At 24.2% G+C, this 19,881-nt stretch overlaps 5 protein-coding genes and 1 non-coding gene across 6 annotated transcripts; 3 read left to right on the top strand and 3 right to left on the bottom strand.

The window, feature by feature from the left end:
• Window positions 1-160: 160 nt before the first annotated feature.
• T551_02561 (uncharacterized protein) lies at window positions 161-9,012 on the top strand (the record flags this gene model as incomplete). Its single annotated transcript, XM_018374824.1, has 28 exons — window positions 161-2,271; window positions 2,315-2,481; window positions 2,524-2,682; window positions 2,724-2,947; window positions 2,996-4,063; window positions 4,107-4,278; window positions 4,320-4,654; window positions 4,700-4,769; window positions 4,810-4,850; window positions 4,898-5,432; window positions 5,488-5,589; window positions 5,633-5,770; window positions 5,814-5,917; window positions 5,963-6,057; window positions 6,103-6,150; window positions 6,191-6,504; window positions 6,552-6,607; window positions 6,648-6,720; window positions 6,764-6,916; window positions 6,962-7,206; window positions 7,249-7,381; window positions 7,510-7,674; window positions 7,717-7,877; window positions 7,928-8,155; window positions 8,198-8,275; window positions 8,318-8,530; window positions 8,574-8,850; window positions 8,894-9,012. 28 exons carry the CDS (start codon window positions 161-163, stop codon window positions 9,010-9,012), a joined length of 7,584 nt encoding a protein of 2,527 aa, XP_018229046.1.
• A 610-nt stretch (window positions 9,013-9,622) lies between these two features.
• Window positions 9,623-11,544, top strand: T551_02560 (SAGA complex subunit SPT8; the record flags this gene model as incomplete). The annotated part of the gene is made up of 10 exons (XM_018374823.1): window positions 9,623-9,701; window positions 9,753-10,111; window positions 10,156-10,198; window positions 10,241-10,341; window positions 10,385-10,531; window positions 10,575-10,991; window positions 11,036-11,090; window positions 11,134-11,251; window positions 11,297-11,397; window positions 11,441-11,544. 10 exons carry the CDS (start codon window positions 9,623-9,625, stop codon window positions 11,542-11,544), a joined length of 1,524 nt encoding a protein of 507 aa, XP_018229045.1.
• Window positions 11,545-12,333: 789 nt separating this feature from the next.
• T551_02559 (uncharacterized protein) lies at window positions 12,334-12,606 on the bottom strand (the record flags this gene model as incomplete). Its single annotated transcript, XM_018374822.1, has 2 exons — window positions 12,334-12,387; window positions 12,430-12,606. 2 exons carry the CDS (start codon window positions 12,604-12,606, stop codon window positions 12,334-12,336), a joined length of 231 nt encoding a protein of 76 aa, XP_018229044.1.
• A 442-nt stretch (window positions 12,607-13,048) lies between these two features.
• T551_02558 (V-type ATPase, C subunit) lies at window positions 13,049-13,908 on the top strand (the record flags this gene model as incomplete). The annotated part of the gene is made up of 9 exons (XM_018374821.1): window positions 13,049-13,114; window positions 13,157-13,169; window positions 13,213-13,295; window positions 13,337-13,387; window positions 13,419-13,489; window positions 13,536-13,672; window positions 13,721-13,743; window positions 13,798-13,808; window positions 13,854-13,908. The coding sequence occupies 9 exons, from the start codon at window positions 13,049-13,051 to the stop codon at window positions 13,906-13,908; spliced, it is 510 nt and encodes a 169-aa protein (XP_018229043.1).
• Window positions 13,909-14,101: 193 nt separating this feature from the next.
• T551_05031 lies at window positions 14,102-14,201 on the bottom strand. Its single transcript has one exon. It is a non-coding gene; the product is annotated as a tRNA-Leu (tRNA).
• Window positions 14,202-14,985: 784 nt separating this feature from the next.
• On the bottom strand, window positions 14,986-19,161 carry T551_02557 (uncharacterized protein; the record flags this gene model as incomplete). The annotated part of the gene is made up of 10 exons (XM_018374820.1): window positions 14,986-15,215; window positions 15,258-15,341; window positions 15,390-15,536; window positions 15,582-15,654; window positions 15,697-16,127; window positions 16,172-16,514; window positions 16,566-17,303; window positions 17,347-18,338; window positions 18,378-18,454; window positions 18,497-19,161. The coding sequence occupies 10 exons, from the start codon at window positions 19,159-19,161 to the stop codon at window positions 14,986-14,988; spliced, it is 3,780 nt and encodes a 1,259-aa protein (XP_018229042.1).
• Window positions 19,162-19,881: the final 720 nt, after the last annotated feature.

Raw genomic sequence — 19,881 nt, 5'->3', positions numbered from 1 at the left:
ATCATTAAATGGAATAAGTATAAATAGTATATATCAAATATAAAAAAAATCGACATAATAAAAATAAATTAACTAAAGTATTCCAAAATGCCAAACACTCTTAAAAAATTAAACGTAAAACACTTAAAAAATATTACTGAAAAATATCTATGAATTAACAATGTTTAATATCCTTTTATCTCAATTACTTGAATTAAACGATCCTATAAGCCAAATATATATTTTGTTGCAAATCCGTCAGTTAATTATCAACAATGAAGGTTCCAAGCTATTTTTTCGAGAATGTGAAGGTTTTGAAAAGATTATGTTTTTTTTATACTCAAATTTTCTCAACGATAAAATTATAAATACTCAGCAAAAAGCAGCACATTATTTTCCTGAGCAGTCTATTCAAGTAATTTGTTTAACATTTACTCTTCTATCAACAGCTATTTCTTGGGATCCTTTTAATACAGATTATTTTTTCAATTACTGTGATATATCATCATTTATTCTTAAAACAACACTTCTTCAAAATGATCCTGAAACCCTTTTAGGAATACTATTTTCTTTTGCATTTAATGAAGAATCTTTGCAATCATCTTTTAAAAGTATCAAAGAACAATTGAAATTAGAGAATCATGAAGAAAAAGAAATGCAAAAACACATTTTTAATAAACTCTATAAACTAATAAAACATAAGTTTTCAGAAAAAGACATTATTATAAACCCTAAAATACTTCCTTTAATACTTTACATACAAAAAGATCTAAAAACATCATGGCTTCGGTTATCAATACTTTTAATTTTCGACTCTTTACTTGGAGATTGTATTTCAGAAGCGAATCTTGTAGCATTTACTAATAATAAAATACCGTCTATTATTATCAAAAGACTTTTCAATAACAATTCATTAACCTTAGATTTACTAGAAAAGGAATTATTCTTAGAATTAATCACTAAATTATGCAAAAATGGCTTACCTACAGAAGATATTTTTTTTCTTTTACAAGAATTTTCAAAAAATTTCACAAAAAATAAAGAACTTTCATCATTTCTTCTACACCTATTTTCGCAAGATCAAAGTCCATCTCATATTCAATTTAATCTATCTCTACATGGATATTCTTATATTCAGTTCTCTTCCCTATATAAGCTATTTCCTCCTTTTAACGGCTATTCTATGTTTTTTTGGATTAGATTCGATATGTTTGATGAAGCTTTAGATACAAATATACTAGGAATTTTAGATAATCAAAAAAAATACATATATAAACTCTTTCTAGACAAACATAACAAAAATCTATCATTTCAAACATCGTTTAAAAATCTTAATAAATTTTCACTTTATAAATTCGAAAAAGATTTATGGTATCATATAGCACTAATTCATCAAAAATCAAAATCCGTAATATCATCTAAGCTTTCTCTTTTTATAAATGGACAACATATCGAAAGCATTGAATGTCCATATCCTTTAGTTAACCAAGATAAATTACCCATTCAATTGCTTATAGGAACACCTCAAGAATTATCAGTTAATTATGGACAAAATAAATCATCGATTAAATGGAGTCTATCAAGTTTTTTAATTACCGAAGATATAGTTAATCAAAATATAATAGAATTATATTATTATTCAGGACCATACTATAATTGGGATTATCAAAATTTTTTGAAAAAATCAGTATTAGGCTCTACAACAATATTAAATGTTTTAGAAAAAACAAAATATCTTGAGAAAATTATAGAAATAAATATGACCGAAAATAAAATATCTACATCTATACTAAACGATAAAGTACTGTTCTATATTTGTGAAGATTCAATACTTAATATTAACTCTTTCAACAAGTGGGATGATTCGGAAAAAATAATTAAAAAAATTATCCAATCAATACATAAAAAACTAGCTAGTGACGTGGTAGTATTAAATAAAGCAATACCTTTTTCAAGTAATTGCATAGCTAGTCAAACACGAGTAGGATTGCTTTTAGGTAATCCTACTAATGTTGTAGTCAATAACATTGAAGACTCTATTTATTGTATAGGGGGGCCTACTTTAGGACTTAAATTAATTGAAATTTCAAAAACACCTAATGATATAATATATGCTACCAAACTTACATTATCTTTTATCAAAAACAGTAAAAAAAATTTAGAAGATATGGAAAAAAATTATGGATATGAAATTCTTTCAAAAATACTCAAAAGTAAAGAAGATTTTATAATTAATATTCATCTTCTTAGCTCTATTTTATCATTTTTAGGGTATGATGAAATAAATCCTAAGTATTATTACTATTTATAGCTAAATTTATATAACTTGTACTAGAAATTCTATAATTTCAAATATTTTAGCATATAAATTTTTAATTTTAGACTTTGAATTATGGAAAAAAGCAAATCAGAAAACCATAAAACTTTATATGCAGCAATTTTTATCATTCATTTTAAAAAGTTCATATGCAGAATTTAATATAAAATGCCTGAATAAAATACGTAAGTTAGTAAGATAGAAATACTATATTAATTTAGTTATAGGTATAATGAAAAGAATTATTATAGCATTAAAATTAGACTATATAACTGAGGATATTTTCCCATTATTTTCTATTACTTTCAAAACTTTAATAAAAATTTATTTTACTCCGGAGACAATAAAAATGATTGCAACATATATTATTTATGGTCTTTATAAAGGTATAAATATATTTTACTAAGTCTATTTAACAATATCAAAGAACCTAAAAATACAAACTATGAAAACACAAGACTTCTAACAACATCATTATTCAAAAATAACTCAAATTCTAACAATAACTTTAATAAAAATCAATTTAGCTCAATTCATGAAACATCATTACGTAAAAAAGCCATTTGGACTCTTGAGATTCTATCCGATATTTTATGTGATTCGCAAAATGAATCGTTTATAAAAAACTTTTCAGCAATAATTACAGATAAAGTATACATCTGTTTCTCCATTAGCGCCTAAATACTAATATAATAAAAGTGGCTATTATTGTTGCTATCAGACAAAAATCCTAAATGTGTTATATATAGCTTAAGAATTATTTATCAGCTAATATTAAAAAATCCCGACTATATATATAGATTTTCATCAAAAACTAACGGGTTCCTTTCCATGGGACTATATTTAAAGAAATGGTGGAATAATGTTAGTATTTGGAAAATTATTTTATGTCTTTTTTTTGGAATGAATATCTTAGATAAAAAAAAAATCTTAGATGTCAAAGATTTCAATCTATTTCTTCAATCTTTACTAAAAGAAAACGAAAATATTACAAAAGTACTTTGTTTTGAAATCTTTGATGTAATTCTTGTAATGCTTGAATCTGGGATTTACAATTTAAAACTATTTCAGACAAAAAGTATTAATTTTTCAAAAGATGATCTAAACACATATGTACCGTTATATAGGAACATAATACGAAAACGTTCTAATTCCTTAAACACAATTTATGATAAAATAGGTAGGAATTCAAAAGACTATGAATATACAGAAAATTTTGAAAAGTCCGACTACTATGAGAACTTTGATACGATTTTTTATATCGTAAGATTCATAAAAAATATAATTTCTTCAATTACATGCGTTAAAGAACATACGTTATCATCTTACTTTATAGAAAGATTCCTTTATATTGTTTTTCCTTTTATATCTTTAAAAAATCATATTAGGAAAGATATACGTATTTCAAAAAACGTATCAAATACATCAAACAAAAACATCATTATTAATACATTACATTTTAAAAATAATCATATTCCAACTTTATGGAGATTAAGTACTATACATAATAATTCTCTTTTTTCAAAATATTTTATAGAAACTATTTTACATAAAAACATATCAATAATTTTTCTAGAATCTACGATAGAAAAAGCAAATAAATTATCTACTTATTTTGATTCAAAATTATCCAATTCATCAGAATTAACTAATGGAAAATATGATATATTATTAATATATGAAATATTATTCCAATTAATCATCAGTAATACTGTAGATAGTATTATCAATCCATCAAAAAAATATATTCTAAAGCTTAATATTCAGGTATAATATATACATATATTTATAATCCATTTAAAACAAATAGATACCATTATGTTTTTTTGGAGAGCAAATTTATGTCGAATTATACATATTATATACTACTTTAATAAAATTACATAAAACTATATATAATCAATTAGATAAACTTAATGAAATATCAGTACTTTTAAACATATATAATTTTTCTAAAGATTGTATCAACTGTGTTCTTAAAGGTACTATTAGGTTCTATTAAATTGCAATTCTAACTCATTAGGCAATTTTTTTATGTGTGAGAGTCTTTTCGATTTTTTATTATTCATTCTTGAATATATTCATGAAATTAATACCAAAAAACAAGAAAAAACCTATGAATGCATATTTATTGACATTCAACAATGCATTTATCATGTTTTATTTCAACAATTGTCTATTTTCGAAAACTATAATAAAGAGAAAAAAATTCATAATTTTATTGAAAAAATTCTATATTATAATCATATAATATTTTATCCATCAACAAATACTCAAGAATTTATTACTCATTTTTGCTACTGGCTTTATATTTTCCTTTTTAATAAATCATATAATTTACGCATAGCAATAATAAATGTAAATGATCATATTATGTATTTATGTTTTTTCTAATTTCAATAGATATGGAAACTAATTGTTCAGAAAAAATTCCATGAATTTTTTTATATACTTAATCAAATCAAACTATTAGGTCAGTTTTAGTTAAATATTATATTATACTAATAATAAAGATTACGATATTATTAATACTTTTTTGAATATATATAATTTTGTAAGTAAATAACAATCTTTAAAATATATTTTGAAATGAAATATCAGAGTCCCGAATTCATTTTATCCTGGATAGACAAGAATAAGTATATATTGAATAATACATTTTTCAAATATTTAAGTAATTCTTGGAATCTTTATATTAAAATTCAACTTAAAAATTGGAAAAAAAAAATATTATTAGATAAACAAGCTAGACATGACAAACTTAATTTACAAAAAAACAGAGATATTCATATTTCTAATATGTTTATTAAACACAAATCATTGTATTCTAATTGGTGTAAAAACATAATCTTGTTGCAACATAACAAATTTAAAAAATATATACAAAATCGAATCGATTTAGATATTTTTTTAAATTCTATTTGGTTAAAAATAGTCAGCAACTTAACAGAGGATCACTGTGTTTTTGCAATTAATAAAAAAAAAAAATGGAAGCTGGGTTTTACTGAAGGAAGATCAAGAATGAGAAAAAAAATGGAGCCTGACATTGATCAAAGCCCTATAATAAAATCAAAACTTGAACAAAAAGATTCAATTAATAAAGGAAAAACAAAAAAAATAAACTTAAACATTAATGGTATCTAATTTTCCTAAAAATCTATATTTTCTAACTAAATACGTTTTTAAAATAGATCAAGATCATAAAGAAAAAACCTGTTTATCTTACGGCCTTAAAAATAATATAAATCAGACCGATACTGACAAAACAATTTCTATTTTACAAAATTTCAACAGTAACAATTCACTTAAAGTAATTTAAATTTTTAATATTTTAAGATTTTACAATAGAATATCTTAACGAAACTAATGAGTTTAAAGATAACAAAAATAAAAAAATATTACAAAGTTTAGAACACGGCGATTATGTATTGGATGTTTATAATATATGTAAAATAAATGGTCTAAATGCATTTGGTGACCTCAAAACACTATTTTTTCTTTTTTAATTTCATAACAGAAGGATTACTAATTTTAGGAAAAAATAATCTATATTTTATGAGTAATTATTTTCAAAAATCTACTGGAGAAATTACTACTATTTGGGACCAAAGTATAAAAGATGTAAATAAATAAGTAATATATATTAAATATGTTTATCATATCTAGGAACGAGACTTATATATTCAATTACTTTTAGGTAGAGATATAATATCTAAGGAAGAGAATTCTCCTTTCAAAAATAAACATAAAACAAAAAAATGGTAAAATACTGTAAGCATTATATGCATATTAATCCTAATTCTTAGGCCATTTAATCAAATTTTATCTGTTTATCGAAGAAGTTTTTTATTTAGGTAATCTTAATTTATTTTCTTTTTGTACTAAATTTTATAGAGATGTTGGTCTTGAACTTTTCTTTAGCAACAGGAAAAACTACTTAATTGTATTATCTATTAAAGAAAGAGAAACAGTTTATAAAAAACTACTTTCTAGATTAAATAAAATTAATTATCCTTTATCTAATGATTCTATTATAAATAATAATCTAATAAACAGTATTAAATCACAAACATTCATTACAAAATTTACTTCTCACATAACAGATATATTTGATTCTTATTCTTTTTTAAGAAAATGGAAAAATGGAGAAATATCTAATTTTCATTATCTTATGATTATAAATACATTAACAGGAAGAACTTACAATGGTATATTTTTTAAAAAATTATTAATTAATAACAAAATATATAATTAGATCTTACACAATATCCAATTTTTCCATGGGTTTTAGCAGATTATAGTAGCGAAGAAGTATAAAAGTTCCGCATTAAAAATATACTAATAAATATAGCTTGATCTTACTAATCCGAAATCATTTCGAGATTTTTCAAAACCTATGGGAGCTCAAAATCCTATACGTAAAAGTATCAAAAATTATTTAAATAAATTAGTACATAATATGGATAGGTGAATTTGAAAAACGATTCAAATCATTCCAAGAAATAGAAGATAATTCCCAACCTCCTTTTCATTATGGAACTCATTATTCTTCTGCTATGATAGTGTCTTCTTATTTAATTAGATTAAAACCATTTGTTGATTCATATCTTTTATTGCAAGGTAAATTATTATTAAATTGATCTATTCATATTAAATTATAATAAGGTGGATCTTTTGACCATCCTGATAGATTATTTTATTCTATTGAAAAAACATGGCGTTCTTCATCTCAAGAAAACATGACAGATGTACGTGAATTAATTCCAGAGTTTTTCTATCTTCCAGAATTTTTAGTTAATTCAAATAATTATAATTTCGGAGTAAAAGAAAATGATGAAATTATTGATTCAGTAATTTTGCCACCATGGGCAAAAGGAGATCCCAAACTTTTTATAAAAAAACATAGAGAAGTTAATTATTTGTAATCACAATATTTTTTTGAATATTTATAGGCCTTAGAAAGTGATTATGTTAGTAGGCATCTTAACGAATGGATTGATTTAATTTTTGGATTCAAACAACAGGGTGAATTAGCTGTAAAAGCTACTAATATATTTCATCATCTTTCATACCAAGGTGCCATAGGTTAGTCAAATTCTTTAATTTACATAAAATCTAATTTCTAGATATTGATAAAATTGAAGATCCTATAGAAAAAATGGCTACTATAGGCAATAATTTGAAAATATTTTTATTATTCTAATTTATTTTAGGTATAATATATAATTTTGGCCAAACACCTAAACAACTTTTTCAACAACCGCATCCTAAAAAAGCGTATAATCCAAGAAATTCTATTATTACAAAAAAAAAGCCATATATTGGAAAATTTGAAAAAAATATAAATTTTTTAATCCAAACTATAATGTTTTTTAAAGGTATATTAATTATAATTGTATTAATTAACTAAACATTATAAGAAAATGATTTTTCTATAAAAAATATTATATATTTAAAAAAACTAAATAAAATTATTGGATGTCCTTCAAACCGTATATATATTCTTCCTAATATTAACAATTATATTCAATGGGATATAGTTGGAGGAGACATAGAATTTTGTAATAAAGAAAATAAAAAGGTTAACAAAATTTCATATAAATATCCAGCCTTATAACACAATTATATTAGATTTCAAGATCATTTCACAAGCTCCATTTTAAAAAAATAACATGTGGTTGTTTTATAGAGCCATATACGTTGATAACTGGAAGCGACGATTGTATTATTTATATATGGCATATTATGCAAAAAAAGACAATAGAATTTGAAGCAAAAGGTTGTTTACGAGGACATTCTAAACCTATTATATCTATCGATTCATCACAATCATTTAGTATTATTGTATCTGGATCAGAGGTTCTAAACATAACATCTATTGTTAATTATTAAAAAAAATAGGATGGTTTAGCCATAGAATGGGATTTAAATAAGGCATGCTATATTCGTACACTAGAAAGAAGTAACAAGCCTATACAGGTATTTAGAATAAAAAATAACCCTAATTTTTAATTTCCTCAGTGTATTTCAATAAATGATACAAATGGAGATATTGCAACATGTTCAGGAACAACAATTTCTATATGGACCATTAATGGTGATTTATTGTTACGTCAAAATATTCAATTTAATGAAAATGATATGATATTTAGTTGTAAGTTTTATGAAGGGATTAATGATGAATGGATAGAATGTGATTTAATATTTACTGGTCATAGACTTGGAATTGTTCGAGTATTAAATAATATTTTTAAAATATAATTGTAATTCTATTTAGATATGGAATATTTCATGGAAAACTGAAAATGGAAAATCAGTCAGAGAGCTTGTAAATATCAAAACCTTACAACATTATAACTATGTAAAAAAATCTTTATTAATATCTGAAATAACTGCGTTATATCCTTCTGGAGAATTACGCTCATTATTTACAGGAGACAGACTTGGGAATATCTATATATGGAATCTGCCTGATACTATATATAAATCACATTATTTATTAAGTGAAAAATATAATAATTGTTTTATATGTAGAATTGCATTTACTATTATAGGTAATTGTTTGCAATTTTTTATTTTAATCTAAAAAGTTTTAAGATCGAAAATATAATTGTCATCCATGTGGTGCAATATTATGTTCTAACTGTATTCGCGAACATCCTAAAATAAAAAATATAAAATTGTGTATCAACTGTATTTCATCCTTAGTTTTTTAAATACATAAAAATATCTAAAAATAGTTTTAATTGTATTAATGTAATTAAAATAATCTAAGAATATATATTTTCATTTTAAATTAAAGCTTCTTGAAATTCTTAATATAATATATAAAAAATAACTTTAAAGTTTCATCTTTAATCAAATTATTAAAACATAATAACATTATTTTAACAAAAATATTCAGCAAAAATTGAAATATAACTTTTAAGTTTATTATTTATAATATTTAAAAACATGAATAATTCTTTATTTGTAAACATTTTTTTATAAAAAACTGAGTATTTAATCTTGTATATATAATTAAGTTTTTAGAAATATTATATATTTAAAAAAATATTAAAAAATAAGATAAACCTACAAATTATTTAAAATCATGTCAATTTATAAATTCAAGAAAAAATTAAATTTTAGTATAATTAAAATAATATTTTTTATTTAAAACAATTAAAAATTAACTTCAAATTAACATTAAAAAAATACACAATAAATTCGAAAATAATTTATATAATATTTATCAAAAAAGTTTCACAATTTAATTATTAAATATCTAATAAATATATATTTTTATCAACTAAATATCATTTAAAAGTTAATTATATTTTAAACATGATAGATGTAAACATTGATGATAGCGACGATGACAAAATGTATGATAAAGATACACATTTATTAATTAATGGGAACTGTAAAAATTATTATTTAGCATAATTAATTATTTTTTCTAACAAAAATGCAGATTCATTAGAATCATTTCAAGATCCGGAATTAAACTATAAAGATGATGAATTAGAGAGATTTTCTAAAAGCGTATCATCAGAATCAGACTCTAGATTCACTTCAAATAAATCACCTACTACTAAAATTTCTTATGACGATTCTCATGCTATCCAAGCAAACACATATGATATAATTCCAACATGTGCTGCTCCACATTCTACTAGTATAAATATAATAACTGCAACATCATGTATAAGATGGATATTTACTGGGGGAAATGATGGATATATCAGAAAATTTGACTTTTTTTCTAGTATAAATGGAAGAATACCTCTTACTGTTGCTCAAAAGCATCCTTTTGTAGATTCGATAATAAATGTAATTTAAAAGATTGCAATATTTATTTTAATCTTTTTTTCTAGGCAGGCGTTTTATTATCTTATTGGGAGAATAAAAGTTTACAAGGTTTAAAGTTCCATTTACATCAATTTTATTAAGATATCTTAGAGTCACCAGCATCTACATCAACACATTCTAACAATAAACTATCACCTGTATACTGTCTAGCTGTTAATAAACATGCTTTATGGATGCTTTCTAGTCTTGATGTATTAAGAATATTTATGGTTTATATTATTATTAAATTTTTAGACAGGTGATATTAATTTGCAAACTGTTAGACATGACGAAGGAAAAATTTTAGCAACTATGAAACAACATGTATCTCCAGTTTCAGTTTTAAAACTTTCTTCATGCGAAACAAAGGCTTTAAGTGGTAGCTGGGATAAAAACGTATATGTATAATTTTATAAAATTATTATAAATAATTTTAACAAAATAGGAGTGGGATCTTAATACTGGTTTACTTTCCCGATCTTATGATAATCATACAGGCCAAATATCTACTATTGCATATAGACCTATGTCTTCATTTATAATTACGTCAAATCCTATAAAAAATGAACCTAAAGTTAACATAAAATTCAAAATTAATGAAACAAATAACTTTTCAAAAAATTCTTTTAATCCAATCTTTAATGATAACGAAGAAATTAAAGAAAAAAATATTCCGGATTCTTCAGTAAACAATGACGATGATTATATTACTAATTCTACTTTAAATGATCAATTAATTCAAAGCGATAATGAATTTATTGTTTCTGGAATTGACGGAACTATAACTATCTGGGATAAACGACAGTTAAAACATATTGCTAAACTAGGAATACCTAATAGCACTCCACCGTGGTGCATGAACGTAAAAAAAATATACGCTAATACAAATATTAACTTCAGACAAAGGCATGTTGGTCTATTGATGGAAATTATATATATGCAGGAAGAAGAAATGGAACAGGTACTATTTCTTTTTATTTATATATAACAATTTGATTATTCAGTGGATGAATTCTCATTGTATTCTTCTCTCGATAAACCGTTACGTTCTATTAAACTTCCTTTAAATTCTGGTCCAGTATCAGCAGTTCATTCAATGCCTAATAAAAAACACCTTATATGGTAAATATTTCTTGATAATTTTAAGCAATTTTTTTATATTTTTAGTGCATCTTATGACAATATTAGGATATACGATTTAAGCGGATCTTCTAAAATCCCCTTTCTAATAATACCTGGACATTATGGTGGCATAATATCATCAATTTGTATTGCATACAAAATATATTTAAAATTTTTTAATGATTATAGATATCGATAGTACTTGCAAATATATGCTTACAGCAAGTGGAAATCGTGGTTGGGATGGAAATTATACAGGAACTCTTTTGGGATATGAAATAGAATATCTATAATAATTACTAATATTTAATATAAAATTATTTCTTAAAATATAATCATTATTTAAATATAAAATACTAAATATTTAGATTCAATAATATTTATTGAATCTAAATTTATTATATATTAATTTCAAACTCTAAAATCTATAAATCAAATTTTATACTATGAATTTAATTTGAATCATTTTTGAATTATTAAAAAAATTTCTATAAAAATTTTAACTTATAAAATTTTTTAAATTTCAAAACAAAATATTAAAATTTATAAGTAAAAGTAAAAAAAACTTAAATATTCTAATCTTACATTTTAAATCTTAAAATTTAAAATATTTTAATTTAAGCAAAGCAATATTGAACCAAAAAATACTCTTTTTATACACTTTTAGAAAAATAATAATAAAAAATAATTAATCTTCAATTTTTATTATAAATATTTTTAATTTAAAAGTAAATCCTAACTGATTAAAAATATTCATAGATAAAAATATAGTTAACATAAACATATTCAAAAAAAAAATCCGTATAATATTAATACATAGGATTATTTAATTAAATATTTTATTAAAAAAAATATATTTAAAATTACATAAGTTATTTATTAATAAAGCTAAACACATCAAAAATATTATATTATCAAAAATATGGAACTAACAGATAAAACAATTTTTCTCTAAAATACTAAAAAATACATAAACTAAATATTTATAAAATAATATCAAGCTGATAAATTATTTAAATATAAATTATACAAAACCTAAGAGAAAAAGAATATATAATTTTGAAAATATAAACATTAATTTTTCATTTATCAATACTAATAGAAACATTTCCACGGAACCTTTTTCTCATATCAAGCTAAAAAAAGTAAAAAAAAACTTATAACTGCTAAAATCTTACCATTCCCCTTTTACAATCAAATAAACTTCTCTTTAAAAGAAAACATTGCAAAGGTACAAATTCTAATAACTCAGGATTTGATAAACATTCTTTTGCAGTATTTCCTTTTTTCATGCAATCCGAATCTAAAATACACGATGCTAAAGCTTCTCGAATATTACTACATGAGCTTGGCATAACCAAAATCAATAACTTTTAAAAATTTAATTTTTAATTTATCGTTAATAAACTATGTGAATTTTAAAATTAATATATAATTCAATTCTAATCTCATACTTTTATAGATTAATACCTAAAAATACCATTTATAATTTATTAGTTGTAGCATTTACTATATCTTAAAAACACTTTAATATTTTTTGTATCAATACAGGAGATAAAAAATTAACGTTTTAGTTAAAAATTAAAAAATAAAGCATTATAGCATACATGTAATTCATTTTAATAAATCTAATAAAAATATCATGCCATATATAAAAACTTTTAAACTATTGAACATATAATATATTATAATTTATACAAAATAGTTTGTAATTCTATATTTTTAAATATATCGTTAATACACTAACAAGAAAATATCATTTAACTATTATTTAACTACTATTTATAAATATTTAATATGTCAATTAGCGAATCATGTCCTAGCTATAGTTCATTTTTTGGATTTGCGGGAGTAACTGCAGCGGTATGGTTTTTTCTTTAAATCAAAATTTAATTTTTATATTAGATGACTTTATCATGTAATTAAACTAATTATATACTTGATAATTAATCTTAAGTCAGCCATTGGTGCTGCTTATGGGACAGCTGTTTCAGGAATGGGGATTGCAGGCATTGGACAGTTCAAACAAGAGCTAATTATGAAGGTAACGTTCGGCATTATTATCACTATTTATTAAAAAATCAGAGTTTTATTCCAGTTGTCATGAGTGGAATAATTGGTGTAATAATTTTGAAAGTAAATATAACCCTATCTCTTATAAATATAGGTATATGGGCTTGTCATATCTGTACTAATAGCAGGAAATCTTTCACCTATGAAAAATTATTCGCTTTTTGAGTGAAAGATACTAGATCATTTTTTATTTAGTATTAATTATAACTAGTGGATTAATACATCTTGCTGCTGGTCTCTGTGTAGGAATGACGGGAATGGCATCTGGTTATAGCATTGGTATTATTGGAGATAGTGGTGTACGCTCATATATGCGCCAACCAAAAATATTTGTTTCTATGGTATTAGGTAACTATTACAATAGTATTTCTAAAAAAAATTAACAAATATAACTAGTATTAATATTCTCTGAAGTATTAGTAAGTTGTTCATATATATAACATTGATATTACTAAAAATAATTCTATATTTAGGGTCTTTATGGGTATATGAAATTAAGTATTATCACTAAAAAGCTAATCATTATTAGACTTATTGTTGCTCTCATTTTAAGTAAAGTACATCTTTTATTTATATTTATATAATTTTTTAGATACAAAAATATCTCATAAATGCTAATAAATATTACGAAAAGCATTCTTATATTCATTTTTATAAATAAACATATATTTTTTTCCTAATATTATAAAACGTTCTGCAGCCAATAATTATCTGTTTTTATTAAAAAGTATCATGTATATAAAAATATTGTTTTAAATAACTAAATTAAAAAAACAATGAGAAGAGTGGGGTTCGAACCCACGCAGCTTTCGCTATCACGAATCACATAAAAGCAAACAACCTGAACGTGACTCCATAACCACTCGGACATCTTCCCAACTGCGAGTTTACAGTAATTTAATAAAATTATATTTTTTTAAATATATAATTTATTTTAGAATTAAAATACAAACCTAAATTATTATTAAAATTGATTAAAATTCAAATTTAAAAGAATTAATATAAATACAATTCATAAAAATATATTAAAACCATAATAGTATTTTATTAAAAATATCACAATATAAAAATTATAAAATTAAAAAACAAAAACTATTAATAAAATTCACAAATTAAAACAAATAATACATAAATTATATTTCATTAAAATTACCCAATAATTCAAATGAAAGTTAAATTATATCAAATTTGTAAAACAAAATATCACTATTTTTTTTAATAAAAATATAAAATTAATTTATAATTATAAAAAATATATTAATAACATTTTCCCATTAAATGTTTAATAAGTAGATAATATAATTTCAAAAGTTGGTCTAAAATAAATTATAGATTTTATTTAGCAATAGTAAACAAATACAATATACTATTTTAAAAACATAATAAACAGTATTTTTAAACATAGATGCTCAAATAATAAACAAAACGAATTTTACTAATAATCTATTTTATATTTACAAATATCAAAAAATACAAACTAATTTCATATATAAATTAAAACAAATATAAAAACCACAAAATTCTATTTAGCAGATCCTTAGTCACTACGTACAATATAAAAAACATAACTTCAACAAAAAGAATTCAAAATACATAAAATAATCATATTTTTTATTACCTGTTGGCATAGAAAATAAATTACTTCCAATCAACAATTCCAACTACGAAACAGACGATACTCTATTTTGCACCTTTAAAGTTTCCCAACAATTTAAACTAGCAATTTTGTCAATACCGTCATCATCTGTATACGCATACAGGCATTCTCGATAATTATCATATAATTTCCGTATATTATGACCAAGAATAACCTGAACTAATGCAGTTGTCTCTACATGACGAATTTCAATAAATGAATCTTCAAAAGCAAGAAGATATGGATAAAAAAGTGCTTAACACATTTAATAAAAAAAATCAAATCTTATAAACTTACCAAAAGAATTAGGCAATCCTTCCCAAATAATCATCCAATTGTGTTTAGTAGCCCATCCATTTTTATCTACAAAGAATGCCATTTCTATAAAAACCTCAATACATATAATATATATTCAATATCCTTAAATACCATCATAACATAATAAAAATTTCAAATTTAATCTATATATAGCAATAGGCTTTATATTTTCTTTACGAGTGACAAAATCCAAAGAAGTATCAGCTGGATCAAGCAAAGATTGTGTTTCAAGATTTTCTAAATTTACAACCTCAAATCCTTATAATAATTTAATAATAATTCTAACATTTTTTATAGTTAAACCTTTCGATGATCCAACGCAAAGCTTATGCTTTAAAAAGTGAACAGATGTAGATTCAGTTGGAATATAAAATTCCTATAAAAATTAATAAATATATATAAATAACAAATAAAATACTTTAAAAACTTTAAGAGCATCCTGACTTCCTTGTAACAAAAATTTAAATGGAACTTGTTTTTTTCCTCGAGAAATAGTCTCAACTGGTTCCAATACTTTTATAGTTGAATTCAAAACAGAACTTTTAACCACGCAAACCAACAACTTGCCAAGACAAAGTCCAGATTTAAAAAAATTGGTATGTCCAGCTATTTTCCTAGGTCGTTTATTTGCCAATGTTGTATCATTCAAATCTAGAGACTCCATAGGATATGAATAAAGAGTCTTATCTGCAAGAACTAATAAAATAGAATATTCTTCGAGAACATCAACTTGAGTAACACCATTTATAGCAAGAACTCGAACAGGTGCAACTTTTGCAGAAGAATACGGCTTACGATCAGAGACATAAACACCATTTTCAGTACCATAAATCAATTTGCGACCACCATCTATAGAAATAATTAATGTCTATAACAACAAAAAATATTCTAACCATAAGGAACAACACATGCTACTTTATTTCCTCTCAAAAAATATTTCTCACAAATAATATGCTGCTTAAAGATACAACTTTTTTCCCTAAGACATCTTTGTTGAGACTCAATATGTTCAGTCCATTTTTTACGACTTATAGATGTAGTTGCAAATAAAGTAATCATATAGCCTCTACGACCTAAATGAATAAACGTAATTGCATATCCTTTAGAATTATCATTTTTATGTGGTGTAGATTTCGATGCTCCATGAAGCAATAAAGAAGAAGACTTTTTCGCAACAGACGATCTTTCAGAAGGATCTTCTGAATGAGATATAATTAAAAGTTCAAGAGGTATAGGCTTAAATTATAAGCTAAATAATTTTTTAAAAAAAAAAAACAATAATCTTACTTTACGATAAACTTTATATTGTTCACGTTTTGTTATTTTAACCATCAAAAGCACATGATCGAATAAGAAGACCTGAATATCACTACTAGAATCAGTACTTGTACTGGAAATATTTCTCTTTTTTAATGTTCCTTTAAAGATAAGACGACGATTTTCATCAGAAAGTTTCAAATCAACACTTTCACCAGACTTAAAAACCAATTGTTTGTTTAATTGCATCAAATTAAATCGATTTTCAGCTCTCCCTGATTCAATATTTACTTTATTAAGAAACTCTTTAATAAGTTTAACAGCTTTCATAAGATCTTCTTTATCCGGATTATCATCAGGTGTATTTTTAGCCACTGCCTCTAAAAGTAGGGGGTACCGTGCAAGACGTGTAGTAGGCTTTGTGAGATAACCATTTAATTCGAGCTTTCGTGACTCTTTTAATCTTTCAGTCTCTTCAACAAATTTTGCAAAAACAAGATTCTCTCTTTTTTCCTTTTCAAATTCATATTTTCCATGAAGTTGATTTGCACCATATCGAATAAATGGATCAAAACGAGGCAAAAATTCAAGAAATATATCTCCAATACGATAAACAACATCATTCTGCTGTTGTCTTTTAGTTAATGCTTCAGCAAGTCGAGAATTCACAGCATGAACATCCATAGCATTTGAAAAAACAGCTAAAATAAACTTTTCTTTACGATGTTCAGGTATCAAATTGCCATTTCTTAAAGGCTTCATCCAAAACTAATACAAATTAAACAACACAAACATATTGTTTATAACTTACATCTCTAAGATACTCAAGATCTTTTACAAAATCTCTTTCTGTATAAATGACCTCAAATATTATCTCTTGTCTTTTCTTTTCACGTTCATTAAGGCCATCAGCAACGTCTTTTGGAACACTTTGAATCCACAATTTTTGTTGCTTATCTGTGTCATCTAAACCATTCAAACTACAACGGGATTCAGCTCTTTTTAGGACAGGAAGAGATTTCAAATTTAACCGTGCTTGTTGCTCAAGGCGCCGAGGACATGCTATAGAATAACATAATTGGTCTCTTGTACATGTTGGAGAATAACATTCAGTAAGTAAAGTAAAAACACCATTAGGCAAATCATCAGAGTCATCCTGTAATATTCCCCGAGAAACCTTTAAAGTATTAGAGTCAGAACATGGTAACACTATATGATTATTTATTGATGAATAATCATTATATGCATCTTCAATATGCGTTTTAGATAAAGTTTCAGAAGCTAAAGTCCTGTTTACATTACGCAAAGTAGATTCAGTCTGAATACTGGTATCTGCATCAGAAAAAGACGACAAACACTCTTTAAACTGATACACTTCATTCGGAGAATCACGAAGACGATGATCATAAGTTACATCATGGATAAATTTCTGAGCATCCAATGATCTTCCTAATAGTAAAGCTAAGTTACGATCCGTAGTCCTGATAATTTGGGAAATAATATCCACAGCTTCACTTCCCACAAAAGCATCCTTATATGTAAGACCATCTTTTAATTTATCGCTTAATACAATTCGTTGTCGAAATGCCTCCGCAACACGCGAAAGCAAAGCTGGATAAATTACAGGGCAACGCTTCACAATTTTTGAAGCAGTAGAAGACATACTAGATTTAGAATGTTTTGGTTTATCATAAGAAGCAAAAGGTTCATTCCTAGGTACTAATACATTATATAATGACCGCATCCTACTATTAGTAGATATGGTATCAAACCTCTGATCAAAACACATATTATAAGGCGTCCCTAAAAAAATTAGTAAAAAAACCCAAAAATTCAAATTACCTTTATTAAGTATATTTTCTCCCCGAACATCGCTTCTAAAAGCTTGATTTCGCAAAGAATCCTGATTCTTTGCACTCCTGAAATCATTAAAATACAATGTAAAACTATTATGTCTGTACCTAATAATCATACATGACTTTGGATGATGAGGAAGCAATAAATAAGAATCATTGCCAGAATATCTAATGCTTCTATCATCACTATGCATCTTTTCTTCAGACACATTCGTATTCTGCTTCAAAAACCTATCTGAATAAGCTTCTGAAGTATTCCTGCTACCCTTTTCAGAAAGCTGACTAGAATCATGATATGAAGACAAATGATCAGCATATTCAAAAGATCGATCAGACGACAAACTTTTTTGAGAACATAGCGACGAAGAGTGAGGACCATGCTTTAAAAAAGACGAGGAAGATATAAGAGAAGAATCACGATTAGGATTAATACTAGTTCCTGAATTTAACGTATATATATTTGAAGGTAACTGAGTAGACTGCTCTATATGCTGAGATGCAGAAACAACCCCAGTACTAGTATAACAATGACGATCTATATGTGTTTCCAAGGGATATGCATGAAATTGGTCATTACAGAATCTTCTATCATAATACCCATTAGAAATATCCTCGCTCTTAGAATTGGACTTCAAAGATGTATTTTCCTCCTGGATATATGCACCTGGAAGAGACGTCTTAGCCATAGAAGTGTCTTTCTTATTACTAAATAATGAATTATGATGATCCGTATTTGATAACTCCGACCGTTTTACATAGTGATCACTCATCTTAAAGTCAATATAAAAAGACTTTAAACAGTCTCTTTAGAAAAAAGACATTAAAATATATAATATAGAGGCTTTTCTGATAATTATTATCTCAATTTTCTCTTAATAGTTATCTTACCGTCTTTTCTTTAAAAATCTTTTCTAATATATTTTTTAATCAAAAACCCAAAATTGAACAAAAACTTCAAACACTTCAATAAAAAAGAAACCTGTCTTTATTTATCTTTTCCAAAACTCCTCCTATATATACTCTTTTTACAATTCTATTCAATCCTTTTTTTCTCGTTAACTTTTGTTTGCAACGATCACGCTAAAAATTATTCAATACATTAAATAATTTATATAAAATTATAAAAAATATCTGTAAATACATCTAATAAAAACATAGACTAATTTTAAATAAATTTATCATATTTAAATTATCCATTTAAATAAAATACCAAAAAAAAATCCTTACATCCAATTTTTCCCAATCTAAAAAAATATTCTGAAAAATAATTAAAAATAAATTTATATCTCGCAATATTTATAAATTTATAATTAATTATTATATAGAACTCTCTTTATAAATAAATAAATAAATATAAATATAAATATATATAACATTTTATTTTAAAACATTAAGACTCAAAAAATAACATAAAAACATGTTCAGTTACAAAATAATCCAATCAATAGAATCAACACTTAATAACCATTTTTTCTAGTATAAAAACTGTA

This window comes from Pneumocystis jirovecii (genome assembly GCF_001477535.1).
Source record: "Pneumocystis jirovecii RU7 chromosome Unknown supercont1.11, whole genome shotgun sequence".
Lineage (NCBI taxonomy): Eukaryota > Fungi > Ascomycota > Pneumocystomycetes > Pneumocystales > Pneumocystaceae > Pneumocystis > Pneumocystis jirovecii.
The sequence above is the reverse complement of the archived record's forward strand: the minus strand, read 5'-3'. Positions and strand labels throughout refer to the sequence as shown.